Source organism: Drosophila ficusphila, unplaced genomic scaffold (assembly GCF_018152265.1).
Source record: "Drosophila ficusphila isolate 14025-0441.05 unplaced genomic scaffold, ASM1815226v1 contig_198, whole genome shotgun sequence".
Classification (NCBI taxonomy): Eukaryota; Metazoa; Arthropoda; class Insecta; order Diptera; family Drosophilidae; genus Drosophila; species Drosophila ficusphila.
The window spans coordinates 13541362-13563340 of NW_025064092.1; the positions used below are offsets into that span (position 1 = coordinate 13541362).

Consider the following 21979-nt stretch of genomic DNA (forward strand, 5'->3'; position numbering starts at 1 on the left):
AATTTGATACCCGATTAATGGCATATGTTGGATTATTCAGAGGTATAAACTATCCTCACATTATTTAGATCGCACAGTCTGGTCACATTGATTCGCTCTTATTTTCCCGACGTGCACGGTGGACTTTTCATGGCAACGATTTTCTTCACGGAGCCCGAACTAGTGGTCGGTCATGGCCGTAGGGTGCTGTTCGTGAATCCCAACGACCTGCAGATATTCAAGGAGATCGAGCTCCCTCCCGACCTCGGCCTGAAGGCGCCCCCTCTTCTGCCGAGCAGGAATCTTGTCCTTCGAGCGGACAAGGTCCGGGAAAGGAGCAACAGCTTGCTGCTGCGGGTGCCAAGCAGCCGGAAGCCACTGCCTCCGGATCGGGAGCAGCCAAAGTTGAGGTTCCAACCGTCGTGCAGAATGTAGCCTACTCACCAGACAGACAGCTGTTGGCTGTGACCACCAATGGAACCCAAAAAGCGTTATTGCTGTACCGCGCGCGGCCGGAGAACGCACGCCTGCTCTCGGCCCGACCACTAGCCCGAGCAGCCAGTGCCCTGCGCTTTTGCAGCGACAGCAGCTCCGTTTTGGTCACGGACAAGACGGGCGATTGCTACCAGTACGACTGTGTGGAGGTGGAGGCCACTCCGCGTCTGCTGCTCGGCCACCTGAGCGTGGTGTACGATATCCTGTGGTCGGAGGACCAGCAGCACATCATCACCTGCGATCGGGATGACAAGATACGGGTGACCAACTATCCCGCAACCTTTGACATCCACAGCTATTGTCTGGGTCACAAAGAGTTTGTATCAGGGCTGGCATTGCTCACCGATCAGCACATAGCCTCCGCCTCGGGGGACAAGACGCTGCGCGTTTGGAACTACATACAGGGCAAGGAGGTTCTGCGGCACGAACTGCCGGCTCCGGCGGTTCGACTGCTGGTGCGGCAACTGGAGCCGGAGCGTATATACCAGGCGGCAGTGCTCTTCTACGACCACGTGGATGCCCTGGGACTGTATCGCTTGGAGCGTAGCTCAGACGAGACCTGGAGTGTCACGGGCGCGCAAATGGTGCGTGCCGAGGCGGGCTCCTGGAATATCAGCAACTTTACTTTAACAGCCGACAGAATTTACGTCACCGGCGCGGAGAACGATCGATTGAGCCTGAGGGTCTACGACATTGCCACAGGCCAGCGGGCGACCAACGGAGTTCCCGAAGGATGGCTGGAAATGGTGCTGGAGGGGCTGGGCGCCTCAGGGGAGGAGGGACTTCCATTCGTTCCCGAGGACCTATCAGTTTGGTTCAAGAAGCGCTTTGACAACGTCAGCGACTATCTCGAGCGCAAGAAAAGGCGCATCGAGGAGCAGCAGCAGCAAAAGTGTGGATAATCCCAAAAAGAAGCCCGATAAGAAAATTACATAAAGTTTATCTTTACATAGCATTTAATTAGCGTATGGAGAAAAGAAACGGACTTTGTGTGACAGGTCTGTTTGTTGGACATAATATATATATCTGTATATGTGTGTAAATGGGTAATGGTTAACTCTATGGGCGAGGCAGTGGCTCCTAGACGGGCTTGTAGTCCAGCTTGCTCTCCAGCTTCTTGTTGTCCGACACCTTGCGCACCGCCTTCATGAAGTCCTCCTGAATAACATACTCGCGCTCGGCTCTGGAAAAGAAACCCAAAAACGTTTTAGATGAGAGAGGCGAATGCAAGACCATAACACTCACCGGATTGCGAACAATCCCGCCTCCGTGCACACATTGCGCAGATCCGCGCCGTTGAAGTTGTCCGAAAGCTTCACAATGGCCTCGTAGTCAATTTCGCCGTGTTTGGCAATCGTTAGAGCGTGAATTTTAAGGATCTCCAATCTAAAAAAAAAAGGAAAAGATAAAGTTTAAGGTTCTTATTTTTAATGTTGGTTTAATGGTTTAACTAACCTGGCTTGCTCGTTGGGCAGCGGAATCTCGATTTTTCTGTCCAAGCGACCCGGACGCAGCAGGGCGGGATCCAGGGTGTCCGGGCGATTGGTGGCCATGATCATCTTAACTTGGCCGAGCGAATCGAAACCGTCCATTTGGTTGAGGAGCTCCATCAGCGTGCGCTGAATCTCGCGATCGGCGGATGTGCCCTCGGAGAAGCGTCGACCGCCGATGGCGTCGATTTCGTCCATGAAAATAATGCAAGGCTGATGGTCGCGGGCATAGTTGAACATCTCGCGAATGAGGCGCGCACTCTCGCCGATGTACTTGTCCACAATCGCAGAGGACACGACCTTTAGGAAGTTGGCGTCTAGCTGGGAGGCCACAGCACGGGCCAGGAGGGTCTTTCCGGTGCCAGGAGGTCCGTACAACAGACAACCCTTTGGCGGTGTAATGCCGACGCGCAAGAACAGCTCAGGATTGAGGAGAGGCAGCTCAATAACCTCGCGCAGTTCGCGAATTTGCTCCGTAAGACCTCCAATGGCAGAGTAGGTGACATCACCGGGGTCTTCGTGGGACATGTTGTACACCAGAGGGTCCACCTCACGTGGCAGGTACCTCATGATGGTCAGCGTTGTCATGTCAAGAGCAACACGGGTTCCAGACTTCAGCTTTGCCTTGTCCAGCTGCCGCCGGCATCCGACCACGTATCGAGGTCCATTGGTTGCCTTAACAATGACTGGAAACCAGACGATTAATAAGAACCCAGGGATTTTCCTAAGCAAGCTGCAATCTCACATTTATCCTCGGTCAACTGCTTCAGTACCTCGCCCACGATTTGACCCACGCTTTGCAGAGCCTTTAAGTCATTCTCAGATTTGTCATACAGCTTGGTTAACTCCTTGATCTCCTCGCGCTCTGAAAATAATCCTTCATTAAGGACTTGCTGGATAAAATCGGCGGACGAACATACTTTCTTTGAGACGCCCCTCGATCTCCTTATGCTCCAGCAGTTTCTTTCTGTAGTCGGAGAAGGCTTTCACCCGCAGATTGTCGGGGATCGGCGTGGCTGTCACAGTCATCTTTCCGGAAGATTTACGTTTTACTTTTCGCTGGATACAATTAAATTCCGAATTATATTTTGAGTGAGTTGCAGTTTTGCTTTTTCAGAGTGACCAGCAATATGTTATTCTTAAAGATACTAAAAGTTTACATATTTAGGCACAGCTATCGATTGCTTGTAAATAAATCGAATAGATCCAGGGAGTGGTAAAACATAAATTTATGTTTTTTCTTATGCTTAATTTAATTATTTTGATTTTAGTAATACTTTGATAAAAATTAATTATAAGTTGTCATATCTTTTGCGTTTCAGAAATAGTCACATTCATTCTTTTAGTCACAAGACAAGTATCTTGATGAGACAACGACTACAGGGTGTATTAAATATTTAGTTCAATTTTATATAATGTTGATTCTAATGAATTATTTTCCCTTGCTAAATTTATAATATTCCAATTCGCAAAATAAATATAGTTATTTTTGTGGTTAATTTTCCAAAGCTTCCTATGCTTATACATTCTTAAGCTGCACACTGGTTTTTCTCTCGTCAATTTTGTATCATTAAATTAAAGTATTAAATATTTAGTTCAATTTTATATAATGTTGATTCTAATGAATTATATTCCCTTCCTAAATTTATAATATTCAAATTCGCAAAATAAATAAAGTTATTTTTGTGGTTAATTTTCCTAAGCTTCCTATGCTTATACATTCTTTAGCTGCACACTGTGTTTTTTCCCTCGTCAATTTTGTATCATAAAAATTTAAAAAAATTAAGAAAGTTTTGTGTTTAATTAATCCGAAGCTTCTTATATACATTCTTTAGGTAAACACTGTGTCCAAATTTTTTCTCTCGGCAATTTTATAATATTTTAACTCGCTTAATAAATAATATTAAGTCTTAAGTTTCCTGATACGCACTCAAACTGGTCACACTAAGAACCGGCAAAAATTCTTATTAGAATATTATTACCTAAAACTCGCCGGTTATGTATAATTTGCGACTGCTGCTCCAGCATGTTCTCCCTCGGGGTGGCTGTCACTCCCACCTGCGATGGATGGCCAGCCAGCACAAGCGACGGCCTCAGCTCGGCAGTCTGCCGCCGGATCGCTTGGAGCAGCTGCGCCGCGATCTCTTCGAGCGTCGTCAGGAACTCAGCGGGGAGGAGTGGATGGAGGTGCGGCAATCGCTGGTGGACAACTACAAGCACATCAACGTGAAAAACGTGGACGCTGTGATCCTAGGCGTGTGTAGTGGTCCGCAACAACTGCCGCTGGCCAAGAACTATGTGAAGTTTCTGCAGAGTCGGGGATCCCAGCCCAATCCGGCGACATTAGGTCGCCTACTAAGGGTCTACAATGCCGCCTACCACGACCGACCGCTCAGCGAGGCGGAACAAGCCGAGATCCTGCAAATCTGCCAGACACTTCGAGCGGAGCATGAAACCCTGGACGCCAGCAGCTGCGAGCACCTGATCCACGGATTGGTGGCCACCAGCGAGCATTGGCAAAGTGCGCTGCCCCTGCTCGAAATGATGAAGGTCACCAGCGCACCCAGCGTGACCGCCTATAGTGCTCTGGCAGAAAAGGCCTTCTCAGTTGGTTCCGCGGAGCAAGAGCTCGCCTGGCATCTGATGGAGGAGATGGCCCTGGCCCGCAAGCCGCCCAAATGCGAGGTCTACCTGGCGCTGATCAATCGACTGTCCAGCGAAACCGCGGAGGTGCCTGCCCAGATCCAGCGTCTGCTGCAATTTCTCGAGCGCCACGAGATTCTAGTCAGTCAGCGAGTTGCGGAGCGCTTGCAGAAGCTCGCTCAGAAAGTACCCCACCATCTAAAGGCGAAGGCCACGCATTTGGGACCTCTGGGTAAATGCCAGGCCTGCCAGCAGCACCTCCAGCCGGTGGCCATCAGCGACGAACAGTTTTCGCAGCTCAGCGAGTGTTTCCTGGAGCGCGTGCTCATCCGACGCGATGTCTTTCAGCGCTCCACACCCGAGGAGGTGGCCAGATTCAAAAAGTACGTGGAGAAAACGGCGCCCTACGACTGTGTGATCGACGGCCTTAATGTGGCCTACTCCACAGGCACCAAAAAATCGCCCCAGCAGCTGGCCAAGCTGGTGGCAACTGTGGTGCGGCATTTTCGGGAGCAGGACAAGCGAGTCCTGGTTTTGGGACGCGAGCATATGCGCAACTGGTCCAAGCAGGCCATGCACTACGTCCACAGTAACGCCAGCGTCTTCCTCACCAGCAATCTGTAAGTGGTCATCGCGCCAAGGAGAAAGCGAGATGAATAATAACTGGTTTGTCCTTGCAGGTCCCACGACGATCCCTTCCTGCTTTACGCCACGCTGCGCAGCGGACAGGACACGGACTTCTTCTCCCGCGACCTGATGCGCAGCCATGCCTTCCATCTGGGCCCCGAACTGAAGACCGTCTTCCGTCGCTGGCAGCAGCAGCACCAGTTCTCCCTGGTCACCCAGACGCAAACGGGTCGGATTATAGTTAAGGAGCCCCTTCGCCACCGACTGTGTGCCCACGAGGTGGCGGGCAGCTGGCATGTGCCCTACTGCGAGGCGTACACTCCGCATCCCACGGAGAGCTTTGAGGTGCCTGCGAACTGGCTGTGCCTCAGTCTAGGGGATCAAACCCCCTCCACTGGAAAGGCGCGGCGGCGGTGACCAAGCGAGTGTGTGTGTGTAGAGATTAACTACATATATTAGCCAAAGGTTAACAACAAAAAATATACTGGAGAAGCCATCCGAAACCCATCCGAATCCTAGTCGCAATCGTAGCGGGTGCACTTCTCGAACGCTCCGAGGCCCTGCGGCTGCTGCGGCTTCTTGCGGCGGCGCTCGTACATCAGCTTCTTTTCGGCGGCGCACATGAGCCGCCGCTTGATGTGGTTGTCCATCTCGAAGTCCATGTCCGCCGGCTTGGCCAGTTCGTTGGGATCCCGGGTGGCGGCCGAGTCCAGCGCCTTGATGATCAGACTGAGCAGAGCGTGGGCGAGCCGATGGCACACATCGTACTCGATGGCATCCTGGCTGGTGTAGTAGATGGCCGACTGCGAGGTGGGCTGCACCCCGATGGCCAGCAGGATGTTGCAGAAGATGCCGCGCTGCATGCGCGCATACGGATCGACCAGCTGCGGCGGGATGCGCATCGTGGTAGCCAGATGGGCGATGAACTTGGCGAACTTCTTGATGAGCACGTTCAGGTACTGTGTGCGGCACTGCCGCTCCAACTTGGTCAGCATGTTGTAGTACAGTTCCTGCTTGCGCTTCAGGAAGTCCTCCTTCTTCCGCTCCTTCGTCTTGTTGCTCTTGAGGATCTCCTCCAGCTGTCTGTTGGAAGCGGAAGAGACGTGCGTGTTATCCAGCAGCAAACTACCGCCACCTCTGGATGGATGCACTTACTCGGTTGTTATGGCATTGTACTTGCCCAGCATGCGCTTGATCCGCTTGGCCCGCAGCTTCGGATCGTAGACGTCCTTGAACTGTTCGTAGTTGTCGATGAGCGTGTGCATCTTGGGCTTGGACAGGGCCACATCGTAGGGCTTCGCCTTGGGCGGCATGGCCGGCTGGTAGGCCATGCGACGCACATAGGACTGCAGCTTGGCCAGGTTCTCTTCCTGGCGCCGCTTTACGTTCTCCTCGGCGCACGGATCCGGATCCTCCTCCTCGGGCAGCGAGTCCGTTGACGTGGGCAGCGGCTCATCCCAATCCGAGACATTTTCGCTCGCCATGACAGAGAATTGGTGGGCAGAACGGACCAATCAATTTGAACGGATTGAAAATTTAGCAAGCACCAACAATTTTCTGAACTTTTTTCTTTTAACGAACGGATAGTTTCGAAAAACGAGAGCACTAACAATTTTATGTATTTGCGTTGGGAAAACTGAACACCTTATGAGAGCTCCCAGTGAAAACGGATTCAAAGGAAATCCACCAGGCTGCTTGATCGGAAATTTGATATTATAATAGACTTTAAATCTACAACTTTTTTCAAAAATTTATTATTACAAATTGGGTTAAAAAAAAATAGTTGTGCTCGTAATCCTTACAAGTTTATTTCATTTTTGCAATTTATACAACTTTTATACAATTAGAAATAAAATTAATGGAGGCAAAGAATCATCCGAAACACAATGATTAAATCCGTAAACACGGAGCTCGGGGTCTGAAAGGTGCTCCAACCAAAGGCGGCCAGCTACCGGTAGCATTGGATCCCCAGATGGCTCACCCTTTCGACGACATAATCCGCTTTCTTGTAATAATCATATGGCGAATGTACTTAACTTTAAAATGGGAGGATTTGAGTGTGTTTTAAAATGTGAGACATGTGAAGTCGAAGTGTAATATTGCGATGATGATTGAGATGATTTCACTTGAATGCTATCCCTAACCTGGCTACTGGCTACTAGCTGCCCCACTGAGATTGGCGCTGCTCCACTGGAGTTGATTTGTGTCTGTGTGTGTGTATGCTTAAACTAAGTTCAGCTGCTGCCTTCCGATGCCTGATCCTACGATCGCTTGCTGCGCGCCTGCGCCTGCAGCAGGTCCATCGACGGCACCGAGAACACGAACGACAGGCAGCCGAAGCGCAGCAGGCTGCCGTGGGCCAGCACAGCCGATCCCTCCCAGGCGCCGGGTACCATGGGCACGGGTCCGGCGTTCGTGCACCGGCAGGCGGGCTTTACAATGGGCGCCAATCTAAAGGGAGACAAGTGAGTGAGTAAGAGATACTTTACCTCGAAGGGAAACTACTAGCATGACTTACCTGTCCTCGCCGCTCCTCTGCGTCTTGAACTGGCGATGGATGTGCCGCCGCTTGTCGAGCAGGTCGTCGACTCGCCTCTTCAGCTCCGTATCGTCCGGCCGCATCCGCTTGCCGGCGTGTGTGGGCATCCTGTCGGTCAGGTCGCAGGCGTACAGCTGGCCATTGACCTCCGTTCCGAACTCCGAGTAGTTGATCAGCTCGTACGACTTGGAGAACTCGTCGTAGAAGATGATGGCGTGCTGCGGCGAGATGCGGCAGCAGTAACCGATCGCCGACAGGTCCACAGTCTCCGTTTGCCCCAGCGTCGTCGACGGCGAGTAGTGGCCGCCGTAGCCGACGTACAGCGTTCGGTAGCGCATGAAGATCGAGTGGTCCAGCCCCAGGGAGCTGAACCAACGGCTGTCCTCGAGCATGTCGCCCAGGGGCGTGATCACCGCCCGTGCCTGCACCTTGCACTGCAGGAGTTTGAGCTCCAGCCGCGAGGCAAGCTCGTAGGCCTTCTCCGTGTCGCTGCGGGCACGCGGCACGTAGCTCTCGGCAGCCGCGTCCGCTGCTGCAATCGCCGCCGCCGTAGCCAAGGCCGGATGCAGAGCCATGGCGGGATCCTCGTCGGCTGCATTGCCGTTCTTCTGCGCCAAAATCGAGGACGTTTCGCTGGTGAAGAGCAGCGAGAAGCGGTTCATGTCCTCCGGTGCCAGTTGGCTCTGGAGTCCAGTTGTTTCTCCGGCCACATCCGATCCCTCGCAAGATGCCAGCTGCCGCAGTCGACGGGCGGCCGTGCGATTCTTGTACTGCGTCACAATCTCGGGGTGCTCTTCGACCAGCTGCTGCAGCCGTTGGTGGGCCAGCTTCTTGATGATGTCCACGTCCAGATGGGAGAGGTCCGCATCTATGATGCCCGCCTTGTTGTCCTCCTCTTCCTCCTCGAAGCTGACCTCCAGCTCCAGACTGGCCTTGGACTCCTGCTTAATAACCGAAGGCTGATCTTTGGCCTGTGCATCCGCTTCCGTTTTTGTAGTCTCTGGATCTGCGCCACCACCATTCACCTTTTCGCCAGGAGAGTTTGTTTCGAGCTCGGGATCCTCTGGACTGGGGTCTGTGTCACTATCCTCCTCCAACGCCGTTTCCACGCTGCCATATTCCCGTTGAATCTCCCGGAACTTGGCGTGAGCTGTGCGCAATGCCTCCAGATCCTTGAGCAGTGATTCGGTGACCGACTCCCGGGAGATCTCCTCGACTTCAGTGGGCAGGTTCTTGCGACGCTTCACCCAATCGTAGCGCAGGGTTTGGCGCATGGAGGGCAGCAGCGCCGGCGGATGCTCGTAGTGGTAGCGCACGATGGCCGGCACCTCGATGTGGGCGCGGGCACGCATGTTCGTCTTGGTGCGGAAGGGCGGATTGCGAGTGTTGACCCGCCGGAAGAACTCCAGCTTGACGTTTTCGTGGTCCAGCGGCTGGTGGAAGCGATTCCACAGGCGCACCCGCTCCGTGGCCGAAATGCTGTTGGTCATGTTGGCATCCTTTATAGGGATATCCCCATTAAAATCGAAAACAAAAAGCTGTACTTGTGCAATTGACTTACTATAAAGTTCTCGGCGTGATTGGGGCACATCCACAATCCAGCTGGCAGTGCCGTTAATGGGGGATCTAGGCAATCCTGGTGATAGTACAGCGGACAGTAGTCGCAGGAGATTAGGGGCGCCCGCTTGCAGGAGCGCGTGCAATAAAAGCAGGTCTTGGCGGGCAGCGGCACCAGCCCCTGTGCGTCCAGTTCAAAGGGCTTGGAGTTGCGGCGCTGATTGCCCGCACACTTGCGGTGCCCGCCATTGCCGCTCGGCGGATGAGTCTGCTGGATGGGCTGCACCTTGCCGTTTCCCGGGAACTGGGTGTGCAGTTCCAGTTCCGGTGGCAGGGAAAATTGCTGCGGATTTAGCATGCTGGCCGCCCGGATGACATCGTCCAGCGGCGTCGGCTTCTTGTTGGGATCGAGGGCCCGCTGTATGGCCAACGGCATCTTGGCCAGCAGCTTCTCAGTGCTGTTGCGTTCGCTGTTACTGCGTTTGCGCAGGTTGCGGATCTTTAGCGGTATGGACTCCAAATCGCCGGAGGAAGGCGTATTTGCCCGCGATCCACTGCCCGCCGACGGGACGCGCTCCACAGAGCTGGCCTTGGAGGATGTAGCCGGCGGCTGGGAGACCTTGGCCATGCGACAGCTGTGGCACAGCCACTGGCCACTGGGAATGTCCTCCTCACTCAGCGGAGGATCACTGGGAGGCAACAAAGGATTACGAGTGAGAATAAGCACTGGAAACCGCAGCAGCTACCGATACTTACTGGCACTGCAGGTGGAAGCTCGAGGGACAGCGGTCGCAGCACAGCAGATTGCCGCCCTCCTCGCAGGCGTCGCAGTAGTCGTGGTTGTGGCCCCTTCCCGGTCGCCTGTAGTACGGATGCTTCGTGTTACTATTCCGCTGCACCAGCTTCTCGTCTTCGTTGGGCGGCGGCCGGATTAGCTGCTTGATTTGCTGCGGCGGATAGGAGCGTTAAATGAGACACATGCGTTAATGTGGCATCTTGAGCAATCCCCGCCAATTGGAATGTTGACCAGGGAATTGCAGCAGCTGCGGCTTGACCCAAGCGGCCTTGGGGCGAACTCACCTCCATGATGCTCAACGAGGCGTTGGGGTCCTGGTCCACTTTTGACATCTTTTTCGCTGGCTCCTCTTATCCGGTGTACACAATCAATCTCTTGGAGCAAAGCAAAGCAGAACTTCACTGGTAGGCGGGCGGGCGACGGTATTCGGTATGCAGCCCTGCGCATCCGCCCACTGCCTGGCCTCACTGGGCGTCTATCGATAAACTGTTAACGGTTCGGCAGTGCTGACCACACTTCACTTCAGACTAAAGTTGTTTTTGATAAGTTTTAAACAAACAGAACAATTTTTTGTTGGTTTAATATGTTGTATGTTTTTTGTTTTTGGGGCTAATCCCATCAACAAAAACAAAAAGCCAGAACATACTTTTTAATTGAAAAAAATTGGTATACAACATTAAATACAAAAAACAAAGATACCTGGGTGATACATATAAGTCCTCAAATAAGCTCAGTTAACAATACAAAAATTATTACATATATTTTAAAGTAGAAACCTAATTAAAAAATTGTCATCTTCTGACTTATATCATGTAAACTTCCATATACAAAAGAATACGAAATTTGCAAATAGCATATATCTATTTTTGGCTAGAAAATCCCACCAAACAATCAGCGCTGCTAAAAGTCGCGCATCTCAGCTGGCAGACGACGCAATTCGCCAATTTACCAAACAATAGACTAAACTAGTGCAATGTTCTCCATTTTTGGAAAGCGTAAGCCGGCAGAGACGCCCACAGAGGACCAGCCCATTCAGGGTCCAGCAGAGGGAATCCGTCCTGGCACAAGCAGCGATGATTTTGTGTTTATAGAACGAAAACCAGGACCGGATGCTCCTCCGGGTGCTTCCTCCGGCCCCATGTACCCGCCAATGCCGCCGGCGGGTTATCTGCCCTATCCGCCAATGCCAGGACCCAGGGGCGGATCCGGACAGGTGAAACAGCCCAGTGCCCAAGGACCCGTCAACTATTTGCAGGACATTCCCTTCGAGCTGGCCCCCGGGTTGGCCACCAAGGACCGCTACGCAAGCACCCAAATGCAGGTGGACAGTATCCTGGCCCTCCTTACGCGGCAAATGTCCGTGGATGAACTGGCCGAGGAGTACACCTTTTCCTTGGAAAGGTCCGTTCAGAACGAGTGTTACTAGCACAACTTACACATTCACCGGTTATTTTAATAAAACGTTGATTATTTAATTGTAAACGAGCGGAAGGTTGTTTACGTTTTGCACTTTACCTGAATCCTCGAATTTGAATCCCCAACCAACAATAAGTAATACGAATACGACTATGTTGAAATTAATGTTTACTTTATAACCAGATCCAATCCAACTGGTTAAGGCAATATAGAGAACGAGAGGAGTATACACAATAGGTGCCAGGCGATGAGACGCCGGGGCTTTGTGGAGTACACGAGACTTTCGGATAAGTACATTCGGTATTCGCTATGGCTAATATGCAAAAAATATGTATGTGTATAATTGTAAAGTGCTAAGACTACAGATGCACTGCCTCAGGAATCCTGGCTTTCTTAAACAGCTGCAGGTCCTGACTGCGCCTGAGGCGCACCGGCGTGCTGCACCTGCTCCTGTACGCCCGCCTTGGCCGCTGAGCGAGTAGCCCGCGACCGCTCCCATTCCGCTTTGTGTTTGCGCTTGGTGTGGTGGTACATATTCGACTTGGACCGGAACTCCGTGGGACAAAAGGCGCAGGTGTGCAGCTTGACGCCCGTGTGGGTGGCAAAGTGCTCCTGAAAGAGAACACACTGTTAATTGCATTTGAGGGTTGAGAGCGTAAACTGACCTCCAAATACCGCTTCATTTTGAAGCATTTGCCGCACACATCGCAGGCGTATTTGGGCTTGCTCAGGCAGCGATGATTCTGACCGGGAAGCTCGCCGCAGTTGGGGCAAATGACTGAGACGGGTGCAGCATTGATGGCGGCATTTAGCGGAACCGGTGAACGCTTCTCTGTCTCTGCAGGCGGGTTGCTGTGGGAGATTCTTTAATAGCACGTATTCATAATAAAGCAACCTACTCACCTGTAAGGATGAGCTAGCATTGCCCCACTGGTTGTCGTTGTGCTGGCACTACTTGTGCCCACCGCCGCAGCTGCTGCTGCTGTGGCCGACATAACGGCAAACAATTGTTCCTGTTGCTGCTGCTGGAGGAGACTCACGCACAAGCGCTGCTGCAGACTGTCGGCTTGATTTGGGGGGCTGCCCGTTAGCGAAGCGGCTGCCACAACTGCCGCCGCCACTGCATTATAATTGGCCAGCATGAGCTCGTTCTCCTTGAGCCTCTTCTGGGGCGAGTCCTCATCGCTGGCATCGCTGCCCTCCGTGTGCTGGACCTTTTTGGGCGAGTGCGTCTTACGGCGACTGGCCCGATTGCGCGAGCCCCGGCTGGCGGACGGCGGAGTCTTGGTTATGGTGAGGTTGATGGCCTCGCTCGGCTGGCTCTTGATTACGGACAGGGGCAGCTGTTGAAGGGTGGGTGGTGATTGTAGGGGAGTTGCTGCAGGAGTGGTAGTGGGATTGAGTGTAGCAGGACCAGGTTGTCCGGGAATATGTGAGTTTGTTGCGGAAACAAGAGGAGCGCTAAGAGAAGGCGGAGCAGAAACTTGAACCGAGGGAGCAGGCTCCTCCGGGGCTGAGTGGTTTTGCCCTGACTTGGCCGCATCCCGTTCCTCACGCGCCTTTAGCCACTGGGTGGTGTGCTTGCTCTTTACGTGGGTGTACATATTCGAGCGGCAGCGAAAGGCCATTTCGCAGTAGGGACAAGGAATCGGTCGGTCGCCCGTATGCGTGGCTATGTGCTCCTCTAGGTAGCGACGCATCTTGAAGGACTTCTCGCAGAACATGCAGGGGAACTTATTGGCCGTTGTGGGTGTCACAGCTTTGGGCTCCTCCGCCGGCTCCAGAAACAGCTGGGGCTGCGACTCTGGCTGCATCTCGGTGCTCTCCTCCGACCAGTTAACATCGCAATCGATGGCCAGGAATTGGCTGCACAGAGTTGTCTGCTTGAGCTCCACCAGTTTCCAGAAGTTGTGGAAGCTCTCCAGTTGCGAACAGCACTCGGTGCAGATGCAGGTGGAGATAGCATCGTCGCGGGAGAGCTGGTGAAGATTGGATACACTTATTAGCAGAGGGCGGAGGGCAGGAGAAGAACCGTTGAGTACTCACGCAGAGGTACAAGTGAATCGAGATCAGTTGGACCAAGTAGCTTTCCGGCATCGCCTTTGCATCGTCCTCGTCCTCCGCAGCGGACACACTGTCTCCGCTAGCGCCGCCGAACAGCACCACCGCGCTCTGCTCGTCCAGCGCGTTTAGACACAGGCGGCAGATCATTTTATTCTGTAATTTTACTTTATTCGATTTGCTCCAACATTAGTTTGTGTTCTCCACACACGCACGGTCACACTTTCGCCTAAGGATGGCACGCCGCCCACACAACGTCTATCAGTCCGTTGGCCTGCCTATCGTTTTGTTGCGTTACGTGTGCTTACGTAACGTTACGAAAAACGTTACTAAAAAACGTTGATTTAATTCAAATAAAGCTGCAATTTCAGTTACAAATTGAATACACAGAAATACTTTTTATATTTTTGTTGTATTATTTTACACTATAAATAAAAAACGACCTCTTAAACAACGAACTATAATATACAATTTCCGATACTATTATTTTATATACTCGATACTATTAATTTTAAATCAGATTGCAGTAAACTTTCAAAAAAAAATTTATAGAAAACGGAGACTCACGATTCCAATGTTGTGTAAGGGAGCTGAAAATTAAAAATTATGAAACAAACAATTGACGCTGAATAACCAACACTCCAAAATATTACAGTTACATTATTTGGCTACAATTCGGAGGGCAAAAAAACTTTTTTTAAAAACGTGAAAAGTTACACCATGTTCAATGATATTTAATTTTCAATGATATCAAACTTTGTTGGCGTCTAAGGGATTTCACAAACGACTACAGAGAGTGGAGCTTTTAAATCTTATCTGAATATGCATATATCATTGCTCACTTTGCCGAAATGCAAGTGATTTGCATGACTTGTAACCGCCAATTTGCTTTGACCGCTTCCATGACGATGCTGCAACCGCAGTTGGCTTAAAGTGCGAATATTCTAGCTAATTGATTTGCCCAATGATGCAAACACTGTTGGCAAATGACAAGTGCATTTCGCTATATGCATTTGCCGTGACTGCCCAATCTGAACTTAAATTTTTCACTCTAAACTTTGACTTCATGTTTGAAATCGGTACTTTTAAATAATGTTGGTATTTTATTTAACAATTTGAAAATAAAAGCAATTAAGGTTTCTGTAAAATGGGCATAAAATGTTTATTTTCGGCTTACTGGCAATGCAAAGGTCGGTAAAAACGACAAGAACGATGGCCACCATTCACATGTCCATAATTCACATAGTTTGACCATTTGAATTTGGCAGTTAGCACTTTTTTCAAAGTCTGAGATAGGCTTTGTTTTAAAGCATTTATGGGCCGGCTAGGTTCCATTTTCAAGGCCACTCAGCTGTCTTCAAGCTGTTCAAACGTGAACTTGTGCGTGTTTTTGCTGCGTTTGCTTTAAGCTTTATAAGTTTACAGCTGCATTAAATTTGCTGCCGAATGATACAGTCGGTATTCCATAACTTGAACAGTTATTTGGTCTTTTTTACTTGTAACAAAATCGAATGTTTAAATGTTTTAAAAATAACGTTTAATGTAAGTAACCAACGTGTCGTATGATTAATTTTTTCTTTCCAAATCCAAAGTGTAACTCACAAGTGTATTAACTTGCACCATTTGTTAATCAACCTTGCTAATAACAAATAATAGTAATCAATAAGTAGTTCTTAAACTTGGAAAAAATTCTATACTTACAGTGTCCAACATGTCGTATAAATAATTTTGAAAATGTACTTTTGAAATAGAGAAGTTAGACTGTATGGCTCGCATTGTAATACGACCGTCGATTGTTGGTCGAGTCAGGTAAATTTAAATTTTTGGTGGTGTTCTGTGGGCCAACAACAAAAATGCGACCGAATTCGCTTTCGCCGCTGCTGCTTCTTTTTGACAGTTTTGTTTTAATTCATGTTCATGCTTTGTTGTCGCCGTTTTGGCTTGGGCTTAACTTGCGAAACACGTCCGACAGACCCGAAGCCAAGCCAGTTCAGTTGGCCAGCTCAGCCGGGAGCAGAGCAGCATAGCAAGTGGAGCGCGACTTCGCCTTGCCGAAAATTGTTTGCCAATGTCGCGATAAAGCGTAAAAACTCAAAACCAAACGAAGAAAACAGAAAGAAAAAACCGCCAAACTTGGCATGGCGACAATGGCCTACACCAAAAGATGGAAAGCCGGAAAAACCACGCAGCACCCACGCAATACGCTCACGCAAAACAGGAGGCGGTTTTCGACCTTATGACACAGAAAAGCCAACAACGAAATTGCTCCATACGGCTGAGCGTGGAGTTATTTGGAGATGTTCATCTTTATTATTTTAATGAATACTATACTTAAAAAATTGCTAACGACAACTCAAAAAATTTAAAACTTCACATAAAACAATAATTAAATATTTATTATGATTCTATATAGAGGGTCTTGATTTCTTTGTGTGTAGAAAAATTAGCATATGTGTTAAACTGAAACTAAATTAATGAAAGGTAATTTAGACCATTGTTTTGGGTCAGCAAAAAAATACAAAGCGAAAGAAAGTAGAGTATATAATATAAAAGTGATGATCTTGGTTATAATATTCGCGTGGATCGCAAAGTCAGAAATTGGCGCATTACATGGGCTTTTATGGTGATGTTTTCGTTTTGTTTTATGTGCAAAATTGCTTCTTTGAATCCCTTGTACAGCCATATGGCAACGCCAAATGGCCAATGCTTTACACGATCGCATAGCAAGTTGCCAGAGTTATCCCCCATGTCCTCTCCTCTTTTCGCCGTTATCCAAGCATTTATTATTTGCGGTTGGAGCACCGCCGCCGGCTGGAGCAGCGACGCCAGCTGAGGCTGCGACTCGACGAAAAGCCAAAAAAACAAAGTTCCAATCAGTTGCAGTCGCGAATTAGCGTCGCACAGACGCGCTTCCCAGCTCAGAATTCCCTCTCGCTCTCACTCTCGCTGTCGCTCCTTTTGGCATCTTGGGCCCTCGCGGAAGTCCGATAGTTCCGAGATATCTTGTGGGTGTAACGGTGAAGCCAACTCTGCAGGATGGTGCACATGAACGACAAAAACGAGGATCACCTGCTGGAGAAACGGATTTCGGATCTGCAGGAGTGGCTTAAGTCGCAGCCGCAACTGCCGCAGAATATATGTATGTTCGTACAGCCAAGTGGGTCAAATCGCAATAGCCAGCTTTCATCTTCCCCCCAAAGAACACATAAAGAAATTGCAATCGGTTCGGATAGTCGGCTTTCTTCTTTTTTTGTTACTTCGCGCATTTTTTAGTTCTCTATTCGGAATTTGAAACGATCTAAGCTTGGTTTCTCAACTCATTTTGGGATACGATATGCTCCCCAATATATTCCCAATATAAACATTATTTAGATTTTATTTGAAAAATGGTTATAGTTAAAGATGGTTAAAGATTTTTCTCGGTGTGATTATTGCTGTTGCGGTTTGTCCAACTGTGACTGTGGGTCAATTGCCTGTTGCGTAACCACCGCACCGCACCCCACCGCATCGCACCGCAGTGACTTATGAATGCACCTGAATCTGAATCTGTGTTCCTCCGCAGCTCGCTTGCTGCTCCGCCGCTTTCTGCACTCCACACGCTGCGATCCGTCGGCTGCCCAGCGGCTCTTGGAGCTCAACTACGGACTCCGCAACAAGCACGCGAACATCTTCATCGACAGGGATCCCCTGGACGCCAGCTCCCAGCAGTTGTTGCAAGTAGCGTGAGTACCTGAGCAGTTGGGATCGGGGAAATAGGGGAGCCCAAGGACCCAAGAACCGGAACTACTAGTTAAAACTAGCGTCTTTAAAAGTTGGCTATACAAAAAACCGAAACAAAACAATTTTGTACAAGTAATTGTTTATGCGATTTAGTTAACTACCTAAAAAAGAAATAAAGATCTCTTTACGGTAATAAATTGAAGACATTAGGGAGTTTATTACCAAGTTAGACGGGTTTATCCATTTAGCATTAAAAATGCAATTTTAAATTTCAAACAAAAAATCCGTAATTGTTAAAAATAACCTGAACCGTATATGTTTTTATTTACCCAGTCAAGTTTACAACACACTTTAATTTGTGGTATGTCTATAATTCAGAAAAGCTATAGGAAACACCTATTGAGAGATAAACTGTTTTATACCGACTAAACCTCGGACTGTGATTTTAGTGCACTCGGCGTTTAATTAGCCGAAACTCCCGTAAAATTGGAAGTACCGTCTGAATTTCCTTACGTGCCACCTGAAAGGCTGATATTAGCTTAGATCTCGCAGGCCTGCTGAATTCACAGGCTTTCAGTGTTCACTTGCTGCTTTTTGTACCCAGAGTTTCTGTACGCAGAGTGCAATGGCTTGAAACCGGTTTGGTTTGGCTGGATAATGGGGTACCCAGAATTAAGTTGCCCGTTTCCCTGACGTTTCCATTTCCACTCGCAGAGACCTGGTGCCGTTGCCCGGCTTGACCCCCGAGAATAACAAGTTGCTCTTTTATCGCCTGATCGATTTCGATGCGGAAAAGGTAAGGAAGCATATATCATGTCATATATTTTCAACTATTTCTGAATTAAATGTAATGTATGTTTTCTTCTATTTGATAGTTCAACTTCACGGCGGCGATCAAGGTGTTCTTTATGGTCGCCGACTGCCGCTTCGCCACGGAAGATGAGGAGCGTTTGTCAGAGGGGGAAATCCCCATCTTCGACATGGCTGGATACACGCTGCGTCACCTGACCAAAACCGCCTTGGGCGCCCTGCGGGTGTACATGAAGTTCGTCCAGGAGGCGCATCCGGTGCGGCTCAAGGAGATCCACGTGCTGAACTGCCCCCTGTTTGTGGATAAGGTAACCGAGGAATAATACCTACATGCTCCCAACAGAATTCACAACTATTTCATTTCATCCCAAGGTCATGGCTGTGGTCAAGCCTTTCATCAAGAGCGAAGTCTTCAAGCTGATCCACTTCCACTTGCCCGATTCGGAGACCCCGTATGGCCACTTTCCGCGCTCCATGTTGCCGGAGGAGTACGGCGGGGAGGCGGGCAAAATGTCGGACTTGAAGCAGCAGTGGATGCAGCTGCTCAAGGAGCAAAGGTGAGTGCTCCCTCCTGCTCTCCTCCATAGATCTCCAGTTAATTTCCTTGAATTCCTTTCTTTTTGCAGGGACTATTTGATGGACTCGAAAAACTGGCAGATAAACAAGGTCAAAAAGAGCGGTCAGCGAAAGTCCGCGGACGCTGGAGTTACACAAAGTCTTCGGGCGCTTGAAATTGATTAGTCGTCGCGTGCACAACTGTACCTTAATCTATGGTGTTTTTTTTTGTGGTGGTTTTCGCCTTCTTCAGGATTTTGTATAAGCGAACACTGTTTGCTTTTTATAATTCGGACATTTTGGACTTAATAACCAGCAAAGCAATAGGTTTCTTATTTCAAGAGGTTTCCTCTGAGCTAAGAAATCGAAGCGACAGAACGCAATTTAATAATGCCAAAGGCACTTTTGCAGAATCCTGTTGAACGTGAAAATCGGATTAGACCCCACCATCTATTGTTTTTTGTTCTGTTCTCGTTTCAACCTCCCAACTGGGCTTGGGTCTATGTAAATACATGCTATGCTCAAAGAGAAGGCTCCTCTTGTTCCACATGGCCATGTTCATTCATTATCACAACCGCCGCTAACGGCCACATTTTGTGTAATTGAATACTCTGGTGTGGAAAATGAATGACCGGGAATCAGGAGACGCGCCCGGGATTTCCATTTTTGATGCAATGGCATAATTCCAATCACTGCCGGTGCATTCGATGCCTGCGACTGAGGCAAAAAACCCGCTACAAAAAGGAGTGCAAATTTCGATCACTGAGAAATCATTTTCGAAGTTCTGGCAAGGCAACCAAGCATTACATAATTCACTAAAAGCAGGTAAAGGTCATAAACAGTTAAACCATTGTCTGTTTTAATACATTTATTTTGGAATTTGGAATCAAAGCAATGTAGACAATTATCTACCAGTTTTGATGAGTGCAAAAGAGTGTCCTACAAATCGGAGCACGTATGTGTGTATGGCATATGTGTGCGTGTGTGCGTGTCTGTATGTGATCAAAATGAGTGTGTGTGGCAGTGGCAGGAGAAGGGGAGCAACAGCAGAGGCAACGGCTTTGCAACAGCAGCAGTGTGGCACCGAAAGTGGAGGCCGAAGGACCCTTGAGGCGTAGTGTGCTCGTCGACACATCCGTTCGACTGGGCAACCAACCAACCTGGCCAATGGCTCGTCCGCAATACCCAGTTTGCGGTCCACAATCCGCACTTCACAATTCGCAATCCGCATTCCCGCATTCCCGCAATCCGCAATACGACTTCGGAAACCCGGACACCCACAATTCGCAATTCGGCCAGTGACACTTGGAATATGTCTACGAGTCGTGTGGCTGACATATTAAAGTGTGGTTTGGTGGAAAGTGTGCTCAGATCCAGTGCTGCATCGCCTCTGTTTAGCCACTGGTGTCCACTCCCATGAGTTGGTCAAGCTACATACATGGTTGCACTGAGAGAATTGCCTTGCAAAATAATGGGGAGAAATGGTTTAAGGTATACAAGAAATAAAAGGAAACATGTTTGCTCTCAGTTGAATAGTTAGGAAGTAATTGATAGGTAAGTTCATTATATTGATATCATAATCGACTTTACTTTCAATCACACTTTTCGCGCGGTGTACTGGTGGCCCAATGGTCTCCCTGCTCCAAATTCCCGGATTTAACGCCACTTAGCGCTGCAACTCATCCATCAGTGTGCTACGTGCCACTCCCACCCCTGGGAGGTGGGCAGTGGGCGGTGGGTGGTACGTGGTCTGGGTGGACTGTTGGGGGACTTACACTTTCATCCGAAACCAGATGTGCAATGCATGCGATTGCATGCATGGTAATCGAATTATGTGGCAACCCTGCCTTTCTGAAGGGTGGTTTTGCGGGGGAGGATGCCTGTTTGAAGGGACAATGCAAGTGGATCCTTTGGTGGGTGCGTTTTTGTGACTCCCCTTGCCAATCGATACCCTTTGTTTCAGTTGATTTTTAAGGATATTTCAACAGCCAAACTAAATCAAATTCCTTCTCAAAGAGTAAACAAAATAATAACATGTATACCAAGTTTGTTAGCTTATTATAGGTGATAATACTTTTCCTAGAACTTGGAAACAGTATATATATGTGGTGTTGGTTGAAAATCTAGTTGATAAAAAGCCTTGCCAGATTTAAAGCGATTTCAAATCCTTAGAGACTTCAGCGGCACCTTTGAGCTTCAGTCGGAAGGACCCACGACCCGAACCACTCGACTCACCCGACCAACCCAACCCACACCTACTGCAACTCCCCCTCGATGGCCAGCAGTCAACCCTTCAATTGCATTATGACTACCAACACAATTAGGGCGTTAGCCGAAACCTCGTCCCTGGGGCTTCGAGTCCCCGAGAAGTGGGCATAAATTATACATATTTGCACATGATGGGCAGAAAGAATATCCGAGTGTGAGGATGAAATTGGATGGAATGGGCTTTCGAATTGGGTTTGCGTTTGTGACAGAGAGCGAGAGTCTCCGGCAGACGTGACGCCCAAATTGATCAATTTTGCATTCTGCCACAACAATCGCAGCTGTAAAAGGGGGCGGTGTGGGTGGGCGTGGTGACCCCATTAGCATGCCCAAGCCCGAAAAGCTTACGCTGCACTCTATATACGAGTGCAGTTGGCCGACGACTTCCCCTACTTCCTCCGTAGGTTCCTTCGGCTTTCTCCGCTCTTCGCTCTCCGCTCTCCGTTCTCTGCTCCCCGCTCTCTGCTCCCCGCTCTCTGCTCCCCGCTCTCTGCTCTCTGGTCTCCCGTTCTTGCCTGCACTTCCCCTCCTTTCGCCGGAAGAGAAAGACACTCAACCTGGGGGCGTGGGGCGTGGGCGGGGCTGGGGCAAAAACAGAGGCAGAAGCAATAAACGAAATGTGCAGTCAACAATAGTCCTCCAGTTCGTTGTGTTCGACTCTGTAGTGCAGTGGATCCCCCATAAGATGAACCCGTCGCAATTTGAACCTTTTTACTTTTTTGCATTTATCATTGTTTTATGGCGGAAATAGATTCCCTCTCATTCTAGATATTTACGAGCCAATTATGTTTGGCAGAAATGATACCTTTAGAGCTTATAAAATAAACAGTTTTAACAGTTCGGCGAACCTCTAAAAGTTTGTAGTATAATTCTCTAAAAAACTGCATCATTAGTTTTTTTTTTATTTTTCTGTGAGCTGTGCCAATTTTGGTTAATTTCTGAAAAAATATTGAGCTTGGCCAGCGACTACTGTGCTCGCTCGGTTGTGTGCGTGAGGTCCAACATGTTGTTGTTGCACGCTCGTTG

The 21979-nt window shown here is 49.2% G+C and overlaps 8 protein-coding genes and 1 long non-coding RNA gene across 9 annotated transcripts; 4 read left to right on the forward strand and 5 right to left on the reverse strand.

The window, feature by feature from the left end:
- Positions 1 to 67: 67 nt before the first annotated feature.
- LOC108097249 (tRNA (guanine-N(7)-)-methyltransferase non-catalytic subunit wuho) lies at positions 68 to 1517 on the forward strand. The gene is given in 2 exon segments (XM_017199430.2): positions 68 to 255; positions 258 to 1517. Coding segments are annotated over 2 exon segments (1245 nt in total). The 5' UTR covers positions 68 to 129; the 3' UTR covers positions 1377 to 1517.
- LOC108097250 (26S proteasome regulatory subunit 10B) lies at positions 1413 to 3102 on the reverse strand. The gene is made up of 5 exons (XM_017199431.2): positions 2885 to 3102; positions 2710 to 2829; positions 1930 to 2650; positions 1720 to 1860; positions 1413 to 1657 (listed from the first exon to the last, which is right to left on the reverse strand). Exons 1-5 carry the CDS (start codon positions 2991 to 2993, stop codon positions 1555 to 1557), a joined length of 1194 nt encoding a protein of 397 aa, XP_017054920.1. The 5' UTR covers positions 2994 to 3102; the 3' UTR covers positions 1413 to 1554.
- Positions 3103 to 3787: 685 nt separating this feature from the next.
- LOC108097280 (mitochondrial ribonuclease P catalytic subunit) lies at positions 3788 to 5741 on the forward strand. Its single transcript, XM_017199481.2, has 2 exons — positions 3788 to 5227; positions 5288 to 5741. Exons 1-2 carry the CDS (start codon positions 3963 to 3965, stop codon positions 5649 to 5651), a joined length of 1629 nt encoding a protein of 542 aa, XP_017054970.1. The 5' UTR covers positions 3788 to 3962; the 3' UTR covers positions 5652 to 5741.
- LOC108097281 lies at positions 5661 to 6941 on the reverse strand. Its single transcript, XM_017199482.2, has 2 exons — positions 6390 to 6941; positions 5661 to 6317 (listed from the first exon to the last, which is right to left on the reverse strand). The coding sequence occupies exons 1-2, from the start codon at positions 6716 to 6718 to the stop codon at positions 5750 to 5752; spliced, it is 897 nt and encodes a 298-aa protein (XP_017054971.1). The 5' UTR covers positions 6719 to 6941; the 3' UTR covers positions 5661 to 5749.
- Positions 6942 to 7026: 85 nt separating this feature from the next.
- On the reverse strand, positions 7027 to 10563 carry LOC108097279 (PHD finger protein 12). Its single transcript, XM_017199480.2, has 5 exons — positions 10411 to 10563; positions 10087 to 10277; positions 9335 to 10019; positions 7753 to 9272; positions 7027 to 7685 (listed from the first exon to the last, which is right to left on the reverse strand). Exons 1-5 carry the CDS (start codon positions 10456 to 10458, stop codon positions 7496 to 7498), a joined length of 2634 nt encoding a protein of 877 aa, XP_017054969.1. The 5' UTR covers positions 10459 to 10563; the 3' UTR covers positions 7027 to 7495.
- A 306-nt stretch (positions 10564 to 10869) lies between these two features.
- On the forward strand, positions 10870 to 11611 carry LOC108097351. Its single transcript, XM_017199586.2, has one exon. It carries the CDS (start codon positions 11100 to 11102, stop codon positions 11550 to 11552), a length of 453 nt encoding a protein of 150 aa, XP_017055075.1. The 5' UTR covers positions 10870 to 11099; the 3' UTR covers positions 11553 to 11611.
- Positions 11612 to 11693: 82 nt separating this feature from the next.
- LOC108097350 (zinc finger protein 865) lies at positions 11694 to 13845 on the reverse strand. Its single transcript, XM_017199585.1, has 4 exons — positions 13589 to 13845; positions 12446 to 13521; positions 12208 to 12394; positions 11694 to 12154 (listed from the first exon to the last, which is right to left on the reverse strand). Exons 1-4 carry the CDS (start codon positions 13751 to 13753, stop codon positions 11936 to 11938), a joined length of 1647 nt encoding a protein of 548 aa, XP_017055074.1. The 5' UTR covers positions 13754 to 13845; the 3' UTR covers positions 11694 to 11935.
- Positions 13846 to 15073: 1228 nt separating this feature from the next.
- On the reverse strand, positions 15074 to 15394 carry LOC108097385. Its single transcript, XR_001771771.1, has 2 exons — positions 15305 to 15394; positions 15074 to 15242 (listed from the first exon to the last, which is right to left on the reverse strand). It is a non-coding gene; the product is annotated as an uncharacterized LOC108097385 (long non-coding RNA).
- Positions 15395 to 16398: 1004 nt separating this feature from the next.
- Positions 16399 to 19235, forward strand: LOC108097383 (alpha-tocopherol transfer protein). The gene is made up of 6 exons (XM_017199636.2): positions 16399 to 16742; positions 17166 to 17325; positions 18038 to 18119; positions 18199 to 18441; positions 18506 to 18690; positions 18760 to 19235. Exons 1-6 carry the CDS (start codon positions 16640 to 16642, stop codon positions 18872 to 18874), a joined length of 888 nt encoding a protein of 295 aa, XP_017055125.1. The 5' UTR covers positions 16399 to 16639; the 3' UTR covers positions 18875 to 19235.
- The last annotated feature ends 2744 nt before the right edge of the window (positions 19236 to 21979 follow it).

Excerpts from the sequence above, each read along its gene's own strand:
- LOC108097350 (XM_017199585.1), bottom strand. The coding sequence starts at position 13,753 with ATGATCTGCCGCCTGTGTCTAAACGCGCTGGACGAGCAGAGCGCGGTG. Across the intron at positions 13,522-13,588 it reads CGATTCACTTGTACCTCTGC|CTCTCCCGCGACGATGCTAT; the intron begins GTGAGTACTCAA and ends AATCTTCACCAG. Across the intron at positions 12,395-12,445 it reads ATGCTAGCTCATCCTTACAG|CAACCCGCCTGCAGAGACAG; the intron begins GTGAGTAGGTTG and ends AATCTCCCACAG.
- LOC108097250 (XM_017199431.2), bottom strand. The coding sequence starts at position 2,993 with ATGACTGTGACAGCCACGCCGATCCCCGACAATCTGCGGGTGAAAGCC. Across the intron at positions 1,861-1,929 it reads CTGCCCAACGAGCAAGCCAG|ATTGGAGATCCTTAAAATTC; the intron begins GTTAGTTAAACC and ends TTTTTTTTTTAG. Across the intron at positions 1,658-1,719 it reads GCGGGATTGTTCGCAATCCG|AGCCGAGCGCGAGTATGTTA; the intron begins GTGAGTGTTATG and ends TTTCTTTTCCAG.
- LOC108097351 (XM_017199586.2), top strand. The coding sequence starts at position 11,100 with ATGTTCTCCATTTTTGGAAAGCGTAAGCCGGCAGAGACGCCCACAGAG.
- LOC108097280 (XM_017199481.2), top strand. The coding sequence starts at position 3,963 with ATGTATAATTTGCGACTGCTGCTCCAGCATGTTCTCCCTCGGGGTGGC. Across the intron at positions 5,228-5,287 it reads GTCTTCCTCACCAGCAATCT|GTCCCACGACGATCCCTTCC; the intron begins GTAAGTGGTCAT and ends TTGTCCTTGCAG.
- LOC108097281 (XM_017199482.2), bottom strand. The coding sequence starts at position 6,718 with ATGGCGAGCGAAAATGTCTCGGATTGGGATGAGCCGCTGCCCACGTCA. Across the intron at positions 6,318-6,389 it reads TACAATGCCATAACAACCGA|ACAGCTGGAGGAGATCCTCA; the intron begins GTAAGTGCATCC and ends CGCTTCCAACAG.
- LOC108097383 (XM_017199636.2), top strand. The coding sequence starts at position 16,640 with ATGGTGCACATGAACGACAAAAACGAGGATCACCTGCTGGAGAAACGG. Across the intron at positions 16,743-17,165 it reads GCAACTGCCGCAGAATATAT|CTCGCTTGCTGCTCCGCCGC; the intron begins GTATGTTCGTAC and ends GTTCCTCCGCAG. Across the intron at positions 18,120-18,198 it reads TCGATTTCGATGCGGAAAAG|TTCAACTTCACGGCGGCGAT; the intron begins GTAAGGAAGCAT and ends TCTATTTGATAG.
- LOC108097279 (XM_017199480.2), bottom strand. The coding sequence starts at position 10,458 with ATGTCAAAAGTGGACCAGGACCCCAACGCCTCGTTGAGCATCATGGAG. Across the intron at positions 10,278-10,410 it reads CCTCGTTGAGCATCATGGAG|CAAATCAAGCAGCTAATCCG; the intron begins GTGAGTTCGCCC and ends TATCCGCCGCAG. Across the intron at positions 10,020-10,086 it reads AGCTTCCACCTGCAGTGCCA|TGATCCTCCGCTGAGTGAGG; the intron begins GTAAGTATCGGT and ends GTTGCCTCCCAG.